This window comes from Lethenteron reissneri, chromosome 3, assembly GCF_015708825.2.
Source record: "Lethenteron reissneri isolate LAM-NWPU_2019-01 chromosome 3, ASM1570882v1, whole genome shotgun sequence".
Taxonomy (NCBI): domain Eukaryota; kingdom Metazoa; phylum Chordata; class Hyperoartia; order Petromyzontiformes; family Petromyzontidae; genus Lethenteron; species Lethenteron reissneri.
In genome coordinates, this window is record NC_083781.1 from 9237117 (window position 1) to 9251310 (window position 14194).

The window sequence follows — 14194 nt, forward strand, 5'->3', positions numbered from 1 at the left end:
CGCAATCAGGTACCCGATACCCTACCCGTACCCGGCCGGGTACGGGTACCCGTTTGCGACCCTGGTGCGGCCGGGTACGGGTACGAGTAGACCGTGAGTCCGTGAGTCACTGGTGAGTAACTGTTTGTCACTCATTTCCCAACGTCTTGTCTCTTCTCACAATTCAAGTTCCTAGAATCAACCCACCCGCGCCTGCAACATGGCTTCATCCCAGAGGTCGCAATCAGGTACCCGATACCCGTACCCTACCCGTACCCGGTTGGGTACGGGTACGGCCGGGTACGGGTACCCGTTTGCGACCCTGGTGCGGCCGGGTACGGGTAAGGAATCAAAACCCGTTTGCGACCTCTGCCCCCCCCCTCCCTGCCATGTTCGACTGGGGTTGTCCAACCACACCTCACGTAGGTGAGTGAGGCGATGGCCCGAGGATGAGTCCGGACGTGGCCAGGAACCGTGGCCGCGACCCGCAAGGTTGCTGGGTTCATAGCCCAAGCGCTGTGCCACCGCTCCACCCCAGGTGGGTGCTTTCAGGTGTTGAAGAGACGATATTACAGTTTCAATAATGAAACACGATTTTCGTGGCCAATTTTAAAAGGTGCCGAGTGTACCATCGGTTTAGATCGATTATCCCAGCGTGGCAGTTGAAACGACGGTGCGCCTCAAATTCAACATTCCTCTCCCCAGCAGTCTCCTAACACCACCACCCAGCAATGTGTGAATGTGGACACCAAGAGTCGATCGGCAATTCACGTGTGGTGGGGGACAGTGTAGGGTCCTCCCAGCTCTGGCCAGTGTGGAAGAGTAGATCAAAAATACTCTGTCGGGGCTTTGACAGAGCTCCGTTTCGTGGAGGTCCGTCCACTAGCAGTGACGTTTGCACAATCGCAAGCAGGGCAGCTCAGGGGTTCTTAGAGGCTCACTTTGAGGCCCTCGCTTGTACGAGGCGTGGGCAAATTATCACTTCCCCCAGAGGTCGCAATCGGGTACCCGATACCCGTACCCTACGCGATACCCGGCTACCCGTACCCGGCCGGGTACGGGTACCCGTTTGTGACCCTGGTGCGGTCGGGTACGGGTAGGCCGTGAGTCACTGGTGAGTAACCGTTTGCCACTCATTTCCCAACGTCTTGTCTCTTCTCACAATTCAAGTTCCTAGAATCAACCCACCCGCACCTGCAACAAGGCTTCATCCCAGAGGTCGCAATCGGGTACCCGTACCCTACCCGTACCCGGCCGGGTATCGGGTAGGGTACGGGTAACCCGTACCCGTTTGCGACCCTGGTGCGGCCGGGTACGGGTAAGGAATCAAAACCCGTTTGCGACCTCTGCCTCCCCCCTCCTCATCCTGTCCCCCACCCCTCCGACCCACGCCGGGCTACACCTTTACCCAAACCCGACAGTTCAATCCGACACTCGATCGCCGCCGTCTCCTGCCAGCAGCAGAACAAACACTCGGCTCTTTCGCTCGTCACCACCGTACATCCCCACGACAAGTTTATTAGAGAAATGTCACAGCTACAACGGGAACAGCAGCAGCAGCAGAAACCCATAAGGCATGGGGGGCAGGGAGCCTTTTTCCTTACCGAGGGATAAACTGGGACTTTCAAATTACCTTTGGCGGGCAATGATAAATGAACATACAGCTTGGCTTTACCATATAACAACACATTTTGTACGTGCAGGAGGCTCTTGACAAGCGACTCGGCGAATTTATACCACGAGAAACACGAGCGTTGTCACGTTGAAAATGCTCCTTACCCCCAGTGCCCGATGCTCGCAGCGAAGATGCTCGCGGCGACGGTAGGTAAATGTCGTTTGCGGGTGCTGGTTGAGAAGGGGTTGGCCTCACGTGGCCGCGGGAGTCATGTGAAATGGAAGTCTCGGATCGCGTCCGGCCCGTGGGTCAAACTTCCCCGTACCCTGCCATACGGCAACGAACACGTGCCAAACTCATTTTCAGAGGGAGGGGGAGGGGCGCTTTCGCCGATAAGACATTTCGATTTAAAGCTTTCGTGACTGCAGGGATTCATCTTCTTGGTTCTTTCGGTAAAGTCACGTAGAATGTAAATAATAAAATAATAAAAATATAACTATTAAATTCTCACGACGTTTCGGCCACAACGCAAGGACGGCTGCTTGCGTTGTGGCCGAAACGTGAGAATTTTTTTATTTTTTATTAAATCCATTCTACGTGACTTTACCGAAAGAACCAAGAAGAAGACATCATCCGTGCGAGGGCCGTCGCACCATTTGAAACCATTGGGGGTTTGACAGCAGCACGATGATGGTGGGGGGGGTGTTCTCACTGGTTGTGTATTGTTGGGGGGGGGCGCATGTCAGTGCCTTGGCAATGACGAACACGAATCAACACTCGCGTCTAACATGGCAACGCTCCTCCATGCGCTCACACGAGCGTGGGCCCATCAATCTAGGTGGAAATTCCACATTACTATGCCGGGGACCAGACTAAGGGTTGAGAGGCTGAGTCGCACCTTGACCAGGATTTTAACTTGCAGACCTGATCGTTGCTTTGCACGAATTATTATTCTTGTGAGCTCCCTTTATTTATCGAGGAATGATTCTGTGTTTTGTGCATGTTTGGACGGTTTCCTTCAGAATTATCCTGAACATTGGAGGACACCAGAGCACCCAGAGAAACCCCACGCACCACGAGGGGGATACAACACCCGCACAGTCATCGAACAAAGACGGCATGCCTCATCGCGCGGCGCTTTCAGAGGCGCTTCTGCGGCCGTCTGGAACGCTCTTCCGATATCGGGAAGCCGCTGGGAGCTGTGCACTTTTAAATCATCTCGATTGAAAACTCATTTCTTTGCAACTGCTCTTTGTCTTTAGTTTGCCGTCCCTCCCCCCCCGCCCCCGCCGCACCTCCGATGAGTTCGTTGGCTGCGTACTGTGCGGAAGAAGTTCAACGCACCGTGCACACGAGAGGCTCGCGGTGCCTGGGCGTGGCGCTCCGGTGCCGGAACTCGCGCGTGCGCCACACTGCGCCGGCCATCCCACGGGACGGGCTCCATGGAATTTGTGCAAAAAATAAAATCGCCAACGGTAAGCGGGGAAGCGTACAAAGTCGCCGCTCGACGTTTCGGGCGAGCGGCCTAGCTGAGCATACTCCTTTGTAGAATAGCCACATTTCAATACAATGTTACGTTTTTATATATGCATATAATATGTAGAGAGGACGTTTAAACGTAACGTTAACAACAAAAATCCTATTAGGTTCACAAAAGTAAAAAAAGAAATCGAAATCAAATCTCTCGGGCCACCTGTGCCATGACACGCACGCCACGCCACGCGGCTCGGCAACGGCCGGGAACAATTCCAGCTGCTGGAGACCAGGGGGCTGTGCTCCTGGGTTTTCATGACGTGCCCCACCATAAAGTCCGACGTTCTGCTGAAGAGGCTTCTTCAGGATGCTAAGAAAGCTGCCAGAACGTGACGGCCGCGCGCCGCCCAACTGAACCACTCGCAAAGGAGACGACGCGCGTGCGTGTGCGTGTCGGGATAAACATTGGAAGAATCTATGCACACGGACGGTCTTCCTTCACGACACTCGGCGTGCTGCGTGCGTGCGCGTGCGGCCAACGGCGAAGGGGACCCGAGGAACACGTTTCATTCGCTTATTGCAAGACGCACGCATCGTTAAATACCACCAACGGGTTCAAAGCCCTACGGTCGCTCGGAAGCAGAGATCCAACGCTCCAGTACTTGCGGACCACCACACAGGCTCCAGCCAACGCCCCCACCCCCCACCCCACCAGAGCTTTGTCTTCACGTGAATCGGCACTCTCCACATTACGTGGGCTGCACACGTAAAGACAAAGGTCCCCCGTGTAGATTACACGAGCTGTTGGGGCAAGTGCTCTGAGCGAGCAACTATTTAGGTCGGCATGGCACGCGAGTTGAAGGGGGGAGGGGTGGCGTTGCCAGCACCACGCCCGGCCGCCTTTGTCTCCCCAGTGCTGAGTCAACGAGGCCCAGGACGGACTGCAAGGGCTGGAGTTTCGTCTCGTTATCGTGTGCGTATGTTACAGTATATATTAACCAATTATAAACATTTAAAAACCTGTCGACGTCAGGATGGAAATTAAGGTAATGTGATCTACAACCACTAACGATGATGATGATGACGTTGCCGACTGTGATCCTCATGACTAGGCATGTATTCCCTCCCACACCCCTCCTTAGCGATTCAATAATCTCACAATTCAAGGTCACGGATCGATTAAACTATCAACTATCCTGCTCGTTTCTATCGCCCGTCATTTTCGCGATGTCTGTCTCGTCCGTCCTGTCCGTGCCGTTTGTCCTGTGCGCACGGCTTCTTAACCTGTCGCCAAATATGTTTGTCCAAGTCGCTGCTCGACTGGAGTGGGGGCATCACGTGACTAGTAGTCGCCACGGCCATAGCGACATGTCTACCTGGTGCGGCGGTGCCAACTTGAGACAAACGCAGCTGAAATGACTCCCCGCTTGAATGTACGATCTGTCCCGTCTAATTTTGCTGTAGTCGTTAATAAATCAAGATCTTATCCCGAAAGCACATTCGGCATCGTGTCACGAGACAGAGAATCCATTGCAATTTCTCCCGGAGTGTTAGAAAACGTCCCGTGGAAGCGGCTATAACAGAGCTACCTCCGAGACCCATGCTCCACATGACCTCTGGTCCGCACAGCAGAGATGACGGCCCGTCTATCCTGTCCGCATCCTACGCTGCGTCACGTCCGTTCCGTTAGCGCGAAACGAAAATTGCCTACAATTTCTAGAACATTTTGCATAAATTGTCAGCAATCGATTCTCTTGCGCACGAGTGCGTTGTGGGCCTGAGAACCGATTCCAATTGACGGGACGATGAATGGGCTACATGCGTAGTTATAACCGGATCACAATGATGATGACGACAACGACGATGACGACGACGACGACGCTGATGATGTCACTGCAGATTGCTGGAGCCACGTGTCCCCACCGGTCGACCCCCGGCTGCCGACACCTGCATCCCCTCCAGCAGCGGCAGAATCATCTGTCCAAATGGGCTGCGCACCAACAAAAAAACAACCAAGGTAAACACAGATGCAAAGATCCCCCACACTTAGCCTCTCCGTAGACTCTTGCGTAAGCAAGCGCTGTTAGCGAGCAGCTATGAAGGCCAGCACGGCTCCAGAACGGTGCCTGGCCGTTTTTGTCTTCCCCGGTACGCCGATCTTCGCACACTGCACTGGGTACTCATCAAAGACCGATATGAACCTAGGGGACGGCCTTGGACCGGGTCACATTCGTCACCGATGTTGGCCAAGAGGGTAACACCCCAACGACCACTGCGTGTGCATACACAAGCGTGGGGAGGTTCCGCACCGCTCGTACGGATTAGAGGCAAGCGGAGGGACCTCAAAAGTAGTCCCGTGGCATCGTCTTGCAGAGGGGCGCTATCTAAACACGGAGTGATTCGCTGCTTTCTGCGCGAGTTTCCAATCGACAATTCGTCGTCTAGCAACACCGTGACATCTACAGCACAATTGTAAAGTAATGGGAGAGTAAAAATACTCACTTATGAAACCAACTTCGATTAACTTTCAACTAACTGGGGTGACATGGCGGAGATGGGGGGGGAGTCCCAATACAACAAAATGATAAATAATGTTAGACATAGTGTATAGGGCTCTGGCAGCATGTTTATTTTTCGATTTAAAGCTTTCGTGACTGCAGGGATTCATCTTCTTGGTTCTTTCGGTGAAGTCACGTAGAATTGAAATAATATAATGTTTTATTTTTATTATTTTATTATTTCCATTCTACGTGACTTTACCGAAAGAACCAAGAAGAAGCATGTTTATTGTTCACCTACATAGCACGCGCCTGTGTGTAGATCGCTTCGTAGAGTAATCGGTTCGCGTGCCGACGAGCTCGCGATCACCTGGGCACAGAGTCGCCGACCCTCAACGAGTGAGGAGCAGCCGACAGTCAAACCGGCGAGCGCCGGTTCATCCCAAACCCGGATAATCCGCCCAAGGATAACTGAGAGCTGACTGGAGTAATATTAATAGTCTAGGAATGTATCCCAAGACTCTGGACGGTTAACTTGACAACAAACCCCGCACGCAAGAGGTCAGTACGATTGATAAACCAATTCTGATTTGACCAATATTTTCGGGTCATAAAACCCTCCACCACCTGCCGTAGCACCGACTAAAAAAAAACGAGCCAGATCGTTTCGCGTGTCCTAACGGCTGCGAAGACCGCCACCGCTCAGGGGTGCATCTTGACTGCGGCTCCGTGCGACTCACGTGGCTAGCACCTCGTCGGGGAGCTCCGTGATGTGCGCCGGGATGGGGCGGCCGGTGAGGAACTGTGCCACCTCGTTGCTGAACGTGTTGCAGTTGTGCTTGAACAGGTGGTAGCGCTCACCGCTGCACGGACACACACAGCGCAACGATAACGCGACAACAACATCATCAACACTGGTACCCGCCCACACACACTGGTACCCGCCCACACACACTGGTACCCGCCCACACACACTGGTACCCGCCCACAAACACTGGTACCCGCCCACACACACTGGTACCCGCCCACAAACACTGGTCATCACCCACAAACGCTGGTATCCGCCCACACACGCCGGTACCCGCCCACACACACCGGTACCCGCCCACACACACCGGTACCCGCCCACACACACCGGTACCCGCCCACACACACCGGTACCCGCCCACACACACCGGTACCCGCCCACACACACCGGTACCCGCCCACACACACCGGTACCCGCCCACACACACCGGTACCCGCCCACACACACTGGTTCCCGCCCACACACACTGGTGCCCGCCCACACACACTGGTACCCGCCCACACACACCGGTACCCGCCCACTGCCACGCACTCTCCTGACAGTCGCACAGCGATCGGCTGTGTGGGGACGATTCGGTATTTCGCGGGGAGCAACCCTGGCTGGCTCAGAATTCAGAGTGACCACGTGATGATAAGCCACTCCCCGTTGAGCTACCATTTGTGGCCAGGTCACTTCTGAAAAAAAAGAGCTAAATAGCTCAGCGGGCCTTCATCTGGTAAAATAAAATTTAAATTAATTGTCATGAAATGTTGTTTACAATGGCGCTGCTGCAGAGTGGGACTGGGAGATGTCTTCTGCGAAGTGTTTCTGAGCACCCCGTGGTGTCTGGCTACCCCCAGGGTGGTTCTTGCATTGCTCGGGAGCAGCGTTCTTCTCCGTTACTTGTAGAGGAGTAAAATGGGGACGTGACGTCAGGTGTGCCGTTCAGTGCGATGACGTCACGTCTCCTGGGGTACTTAAGGGAGACCCCGTGACGTCAGCGGGGTCACTGTGGGAACGGGTAGAGTAAGCAGGGTGAAGAGGGAACCAGTGGGTAGAGAGAGGAATCGAGTGGTGAGTCTGGGGAGAAGCCGGTGGTAGCCGTAGAGGTGCTTCTCTCTCCGCTCGGTGGAGTCGGCAGAGTTCACGATCCGACACGAGAGAGAGAGAGACCGGAGCTAGCCGGCAGGGACCCGGACTCAGGGTAGGACCCCTCGCCCCTGGGAGTTGTGTACCCTGCTGTGTAATATTGATAAGCTTTAATAAACCCTCGGCGAAAGCCCATAACATACCTCCATCTCCGAGTGCGTCCGTGGGGACTTCTCTCAGAGGTCGCAAACGGGTTTTGATTCCTTACCCGTACCCGTACCCGGCCGCACCAGGGTCGCAAACGGGTACCCGTACCCGGCCGTACCCGTACCCTACCCGTACCCGGCTGGGTACGGGTAGGGTACGGGTATCGGGTACCTGATTGCGACCTCTGGGATGAAGCCATGTTGCAGCCGCGGGTGGGTTGATTCTAGGAACTTGAATTGTGAGAAGAGACAAGACGTTGGGAAATGAGTGACAAACGGTTACTCACCAGTGACTCACGGCCTACCCGTACCCGTACGCACCAGGGTCACAAACAGGTACTCGTACCCGCACCCGGCCAGGTACGGATAGCCGGGTATCGGTTACGGGTACGGGTATCGGGTACCCGATTGCGACCTCTGACTTCTCTACACAAGGTCCCGCGGGCCACCGGCGGTGCCCGGTGGTAGCCTTTAGTGCGGCCCCAGATGCGCGGTCCCCCGACATTACACAATTCACGGAATCGCCGGGTGTGGGGGCAGCTGGCGCTACAATCGGTTGCGTGGTTCGCGGCGAGCGTTGTGGGGGCTGACCGACGGGATGAGGCACTCGCTCACGTGCGTGCGGGGAGGGGAATCGTGTCGGGCGTCGCGCTCACTTGAACGCGTCCTCGCCGAGCCCCGACAGGTACTCCAGGAAGATGTCTTCTGTCACCTGCGTCTGTCCCAGCTCCTCCACCGAGTCCGGGGATCCGAGCACCGTTCCTCCCTGCGGCGCAGAGGTGGTGCCGCCTATGGTGGTTATTTTGATTATTTTGCTGCGGTACATGTACGCGTGATAAGCCACTTTGTCGAGCTATCGTTTGTGGCCTGGTTGCTTCTGAAAAATAAATTAATACCCAAGTGGGCTTTACCTGGTAAGATAAAACATAGTTTAGTTTTATCTGTATAGATTTTTTTCAGTGATTTATTAACCTTTTCAAAACTTTGCACTTGTATCGTGTTTTTGTATTGTTTGTTGATGTAACGTTTTGATCGGCACCTACTGAACATCTACTAAAAAGAGCTTTATAGCTCATCGGATTCCTCCAGTGTAAACAAAGATTCTGATTCCGATGAGCGGCAGGGTACGGCCGATAGTTGACCTTGCTGGTGGCGGTCCGTCGCTGCGGATGACAGCCGTGCTGCTGCTAACCCACGCTGGCGGAAAGCTACGCCGGTGGTGGGGGATGGCTGGCGGATAGCTACGCTGGTAGCAGGCTACGCTAGTGGCAGCCCATGCTAGTGGCAGAGTGGTGTGCTCGTAGAAGGCTGTGCTGGTGCTCCACTGAGCTCGGAGCAGTCCATGCTGGGGTCAGACCAAGTTGATTATGGGTGACATTGCCAGCTGGCTACACCAGCACACTGCTGGTGGGGGGCTGCGTTGGTGGAGGGGTGCCCGCGTGTTTGAAGGGCAATGTCACGTCATGTGCACAGGAAGCGGTAGTGCAGCGGTAAGTGTGCTGCGCTACAAACATCATGACACGAGTTCGATTCCCGCTCATGGCCAACACCAGTGACGATTATATAAACCGGTCCTGGGCCTCCTTCCCCAGGTCGACTACCTGGTACAGTGTCTAAACATCGCCACTAGAGAGACAAAGGCGGCCGGGCGTGGCACTTGCCATCCACCCCTTCGTGTGAAGTGCTCAGCACTCGCCCCAACAGTCAGTTCGAGGCTACACGGGAGATCTTTGTCTTTATGTGTGTGGGTGGGTGGGTGCGCACGTGCATGCAAGTGGTCTCACCGGCTGGCAGCACTCAATGCCTCCTCCGCCGTAGAAATACTCCTGGCCAAACACCACCACGGCCGTGTGCCTGTCCCACCACCATGTGCAGAGGACGCGGAGCAATGACAAACAATGGTACGGTCCCCTTATGAGTCGATTCACCAATTATAACACTGGTCAACAAAAAAAACATTATTTTTCTGGCCTGGACTTTTGCAGCTGTTTTAGACTAATTTCAGGGTGCTGATTCCAAATCTGATCTCAGATTTGCTCTATCACATCTCGTTTTTTTGCTATCGGCATACCCCATTTCCATTGATTTTACCCGAAATTAACTCTGTCACTTATGATTGCAAGTTGTTGCGAGTCAGTGACTGCTTTAGTGTTAAAATATGATGCTGTATTTTTAGGATAGTGTGTTTATAATATCATTTTATGTAGATATCCACATTTATTTAATATTTTTCTTCTGCAGTTTTAATTGAAAATGCAATATTTGATATCTCAAAAACCTGATGTGATAGACAAAAGCTAATGCCAGATTTGGAATCAGCACCCCAAAATTACATTAAAACCGTTGGAATACCTTATGCCAGAAAAAGTGTGTTGACCAGTGTAATCGATCCCTCCGCTCGAGATATCGAGCCAACACAAAATGTTGTTCTTCACAGGCCCATGCGAAATAAATGTGACATTCAGAATGTCGAAAGCGTGCTAATAATTATATATACGGGATATGATTTGGCTTATTTCTTGAATAATCCAATCGGCTGCACACGTACGTGAAACTGAATGCAGCGTCCCGCCATCTCACCGTGGGAGATTGTCCGACACCACAGTATTTCATTAATATTTCTCACGGATCAAGAAAGGTGGACACTTTATTTCCGACTCAAAATAGGACAAATTGGTTGAACTACTTGGTTTTATTAATCATTTATAACCAGCTTTGTCGCGTAATGTGCTATCCACTACACCACCACTCGACCCACACACGTAGGTTCTCTCACACGCATACCCACACTGAATCATTACAAAGACAAAGATCCCCCGTATAGCCTGAACAGACTGTTGGGGCAAGTGCTGTTAGCGAGCACCAAAAAAGGCTGGCACGGCACACGAATGGGTGGGTGGCCAACACCACGCCCGGCCGCCTTTGTCTCCCAAATGGCGATGTTTACACACCGAACCTGGTACTCATTTGAGGCCGAGTCGACCTAGGGGAGGCCTAAGTGCCGGTGCAGATAATCGCCACCGGTGTTGGCCGTGAGCGGAAATCGAACTCGGGTCACCGGGTTCGTAGCGCAGCGCGCTAACCGCTGCACCACCACTCCACACACACACCTGCTCACAGGGTCTGAAGGTAACCTCATCCGAGGCTGCCAATATCTGCTGCTTGTTTAGCATGGACAGCAACACGCGGGGGCTGTATCACCCGCGGGTGGTTTTAGATTTTCAGTGCGGAGCGGCGCGGTGAGTCTCACGCAGTCAGATGTTCAAACGGAAGAGCAACCCAGTGGTGCAGTTATCGAGTGCGCAGGCAGTGCAACTGGTGCCTGGAGCTGTAGGGGAGTTGGGAGGTGGGAGAGGGTCGAAGGCAGGAGGCAGGTCCTGGGCTATAAAGAATAATGTGGAATTGGAGGTGAAGCTTAACATGGTGAGGTGCATTGAGGTGAGGTGTGGGACACCAACTCACCAAATCCCCTCCAGCTGTTTCCCTAGAGAGGGGTGTGAACACGAGCAAGGGCATCAGTGACGCAGCGAGACAAACAGGGACAACGACAAAACACCTACATCACGGGACCTCCTTTGCCAGTACCAAAATATGAGAATAGCTTTTCCAATTTTTTCTGGCAACAAAACAGCTGTGTTAAGATGTGAACACCTGTTTCTTTGAAAGCTGTCTCTGGTGTGGACCAATCAGTTTCAAAGACATGTAGGTGAAAATAAAAATAAAATAATAATGAAAATAACTAAATTAAATCACGACGTTTCGGAAGCAACACTAGCCTCCGTCATCAGGTAGGTCAGCCACAGCAAGAAATAATAGCAAGAAATTAAAAGAACCAAAGAGCCTTGCTGTCCTACCTGATGACGGAGGCTTGTTCATATTCTTGGTTCTTTCGGTAAAGTCACGTAGAAGGGAAATAATAAAATAACCCCGCCCGCTCGCTCAATAGCCCCGCCCACTCGCTCAATAGCCCCGCCCACTCGCTCAATAGCCCCGCCTACTGCTCGTAGCCTGAGTCCGAGATACGAGGCAAAGGCATTTTATGAATGGGGGGTGAACGGGGGGGTGGATGGGGGGGGTGGATGGGGGGGGGTGGATGGGGGGTGTGGATGGGGGGTGTGGATGGGGGGGTGGATGGGGGGGTGAATGGGGGGGTGGATGGGGGGGTGGATGGAGGGGGGTGGATGGGGGGTGAATGGGGGGGGGTGGATGGGGGGTGGATGGGGGGGTGAATGGGGGGGTGGATGGGGGGTGGATGGGGGGTGGATGGGGGGGTGGATGGGGGGGGTGGATGGGGGGGGTGGATGGGGGGTGGATGGGGGGTGAATGGGGGGTGAATGGGGGGGTGAATGGGGGGGTGGATGGGGGGGTGGATGGAGGGGTGGATGGTGGGGTGGATGGGTGGGTGGATGGGGGGGTGGATGGGGGGGTGGATGGGGGGGGTGGATGGGGGGGGGTGGATGGGGGGGGTGGATGGGGGGGGTGGATGGGGGGGTGGATGGGGGGGTGGATGGGGGGGTGGATGGGGTTTGGGTGGAAATGTCGAGTTTATCGAATGCTTTGGGGCACCGGGACCTTTCTGAAAGCACGTGGGGCAGTCCCAGGCCAAAAACCAAGGCGTTTATTTTGTAACTTCAGAGTCTGGGGTAAGAGGAATTTATCCCGATAAACACAGGAACCCCAAAAGGCACTAGGGGACCCGATGCCCATCACCTATCCCATGAACACCGATGCCTTTCCACCGTAAACGGGCTCAATAAACACAAGGGGGCCCTATAAAGACAGGGAAGGGACCCTGACCCCCATTAACACAGGGAACATGAGCCCTCCGTGTCTGCCGTCTTTGTCTTCTCCTAGTACTCAAAGTGCTAACCTCAACCAGTCGAGTTCGAGTTTATTTGTTGAACCAGGTGAGAACTCCAGAGACCAGCAAGGTGCACTAACTGCAAGTGACCTTGATCACCAAAACGTGCAAAACCAATCACAGTACGCCAATGAAATGAATAGAAAGTGGCAAAAGCAACTGCGTCGCCACTGAAAACATGACTCATCACAGTACAGTATACTAACAATGACGTTTCAGAAACATTAAGGAGATGTGGGGCGACTATTGTACTAATATGTAAATAGATGCGGATACACAAGGCGAATGTGCAGCGTTAGTTCATGGGCAATGTTAGTTCATGGGCAATGTTAGTTCATGGGCAATGTTAGTTCATGGGCAATGTTAGTTCATGGGCAATGTTAGGTGATGGGCAATGTTAGTTCATGGGCAATGTTAGTTCATGGGCAATGTTAGTTCATGGGCAATGTTAGTTCATGGGCAATGTTAGGTGATGGGCAATGTTAGTTCATGGGCAATGTTAGTTCATGGGCAATGTTAGGTGATAGACAATGTTAGTTCATGGGCAATGTTAGGTGATAGACAATGTTAGTTGATGGGCAATGTTAGGTGATAGGCAATGTTAGTTGATGGGCAATGTTAGTTCATGGGCAACGTTAGGTGATGGGCAATGTTAGTTCATGGGCAATGTTAGTTCATGGGCAATGTTAGGTGATGGGCAATGTTAGTTCATGGGCAATGTTAGTTCATGGGCAATGTTAGTTCATGGGCATTGTTAGTTCATGGGCAATGTTATTGTACTGTACGAATCATAAGTAACTGCCAGTCACCACTCATACACCACCACCACCACCACAGGACTAACATCATCACGAAGGCAACTCACACTCCTCACTCATAATGGTCACCGCGACCGAGCTAACGTTGTGATTTTAAACATTTAACAAATATTAAATGTAACATTTTATTTTCCAATTTCGTCATTTTTCTCCGCGGGCCTTCGGTCCGATGCGAGCGCCGGCCTTGCCTAGAAATTCCTGCCGGGCAGGGCGCGCCTTACCCAGTAGCGGCAGGCTCATCTGCCGGGCCATGCCGCGGGACAGGTCGTAGACGTACAGCTTCACGTCGTAGCTCTCCATGACGGCCGTAACTTTTGTCGTCCTCTACAAACGTTTCGCGATACTTATCCGAAATAACTGACCGCGAATAACTCCAATTTATTTGAAATTATTAAAGACGCCGACCAGACACGGAGAGTTTACAGAAACCACCGCAGAATGCTGACGCCGCGTGACACTTCGCGAGTGACGTCACTACACACGGAGGTGCGTGTGAGCATAGACATGCACCGCCACCCCCCCACGTTGAACGCCGCCGGTACTCTACGTTGATTGGAAACTCTTCAAAGTTGACGACTCGCCGAGGGGGGAGGGGGGCGTGGTGCGGTGCATTCTTGACAGGCGGGCTCGTTGGAAAAGTTGGTTCGCGTGCGTCGGCTTCGAATCTGTCGTTGAAATCGCCACGTGCGTCTGATTGTCGGCATGCACCGCTAACGGCTGCCAACACCGGTGACGATTGTGCTGGGCCTCCCGCTAGGTCGACTCGGCCTCAAATGAGTACTGTACCTGGTGCAGTGCGTAAAACACTGCCACTGGGGGAGACAAAGGCGGTCGAGCGTGGTGGTGGCTACCCACCCCCCTCGCTTTC

At 53.3% G+C, this 14194-nt stretch overlaps 1 protein-coding gene across 1 annotated transcript; it reads right to left on the reverse strand.

Annotated features, from left to right (window-relative positions):
- Positions 1-1476: 1476 nt before the first annotated feature.
- DESI1 (desumoylating isopeptidase 1) lies at positions 1477-13808 on the reverse strand. The gene is made up of 6 exons (XM_061558244.1): positions 13548-13808; positions 11110-11131; positions 9432-9501; positions 8304-8413; positions 6306-6428; positions 1477-5057 (listed from the first exon to the last, which is right to left on the reverse strand). The coding sequence occupies exons 1-6, from the start codon at positions 13624-13626 to the stop codon at positions 4958-4960; spliced, it is 504 nt and encodes a 167-aa protein (XP_061414228.1). The 5' UTR covers positions 13627-13808; the 3' UTR covers positions 1477-4957.
- Between the last annotated feature and the right edge of the window lie 386 nt (positions 13809-14194).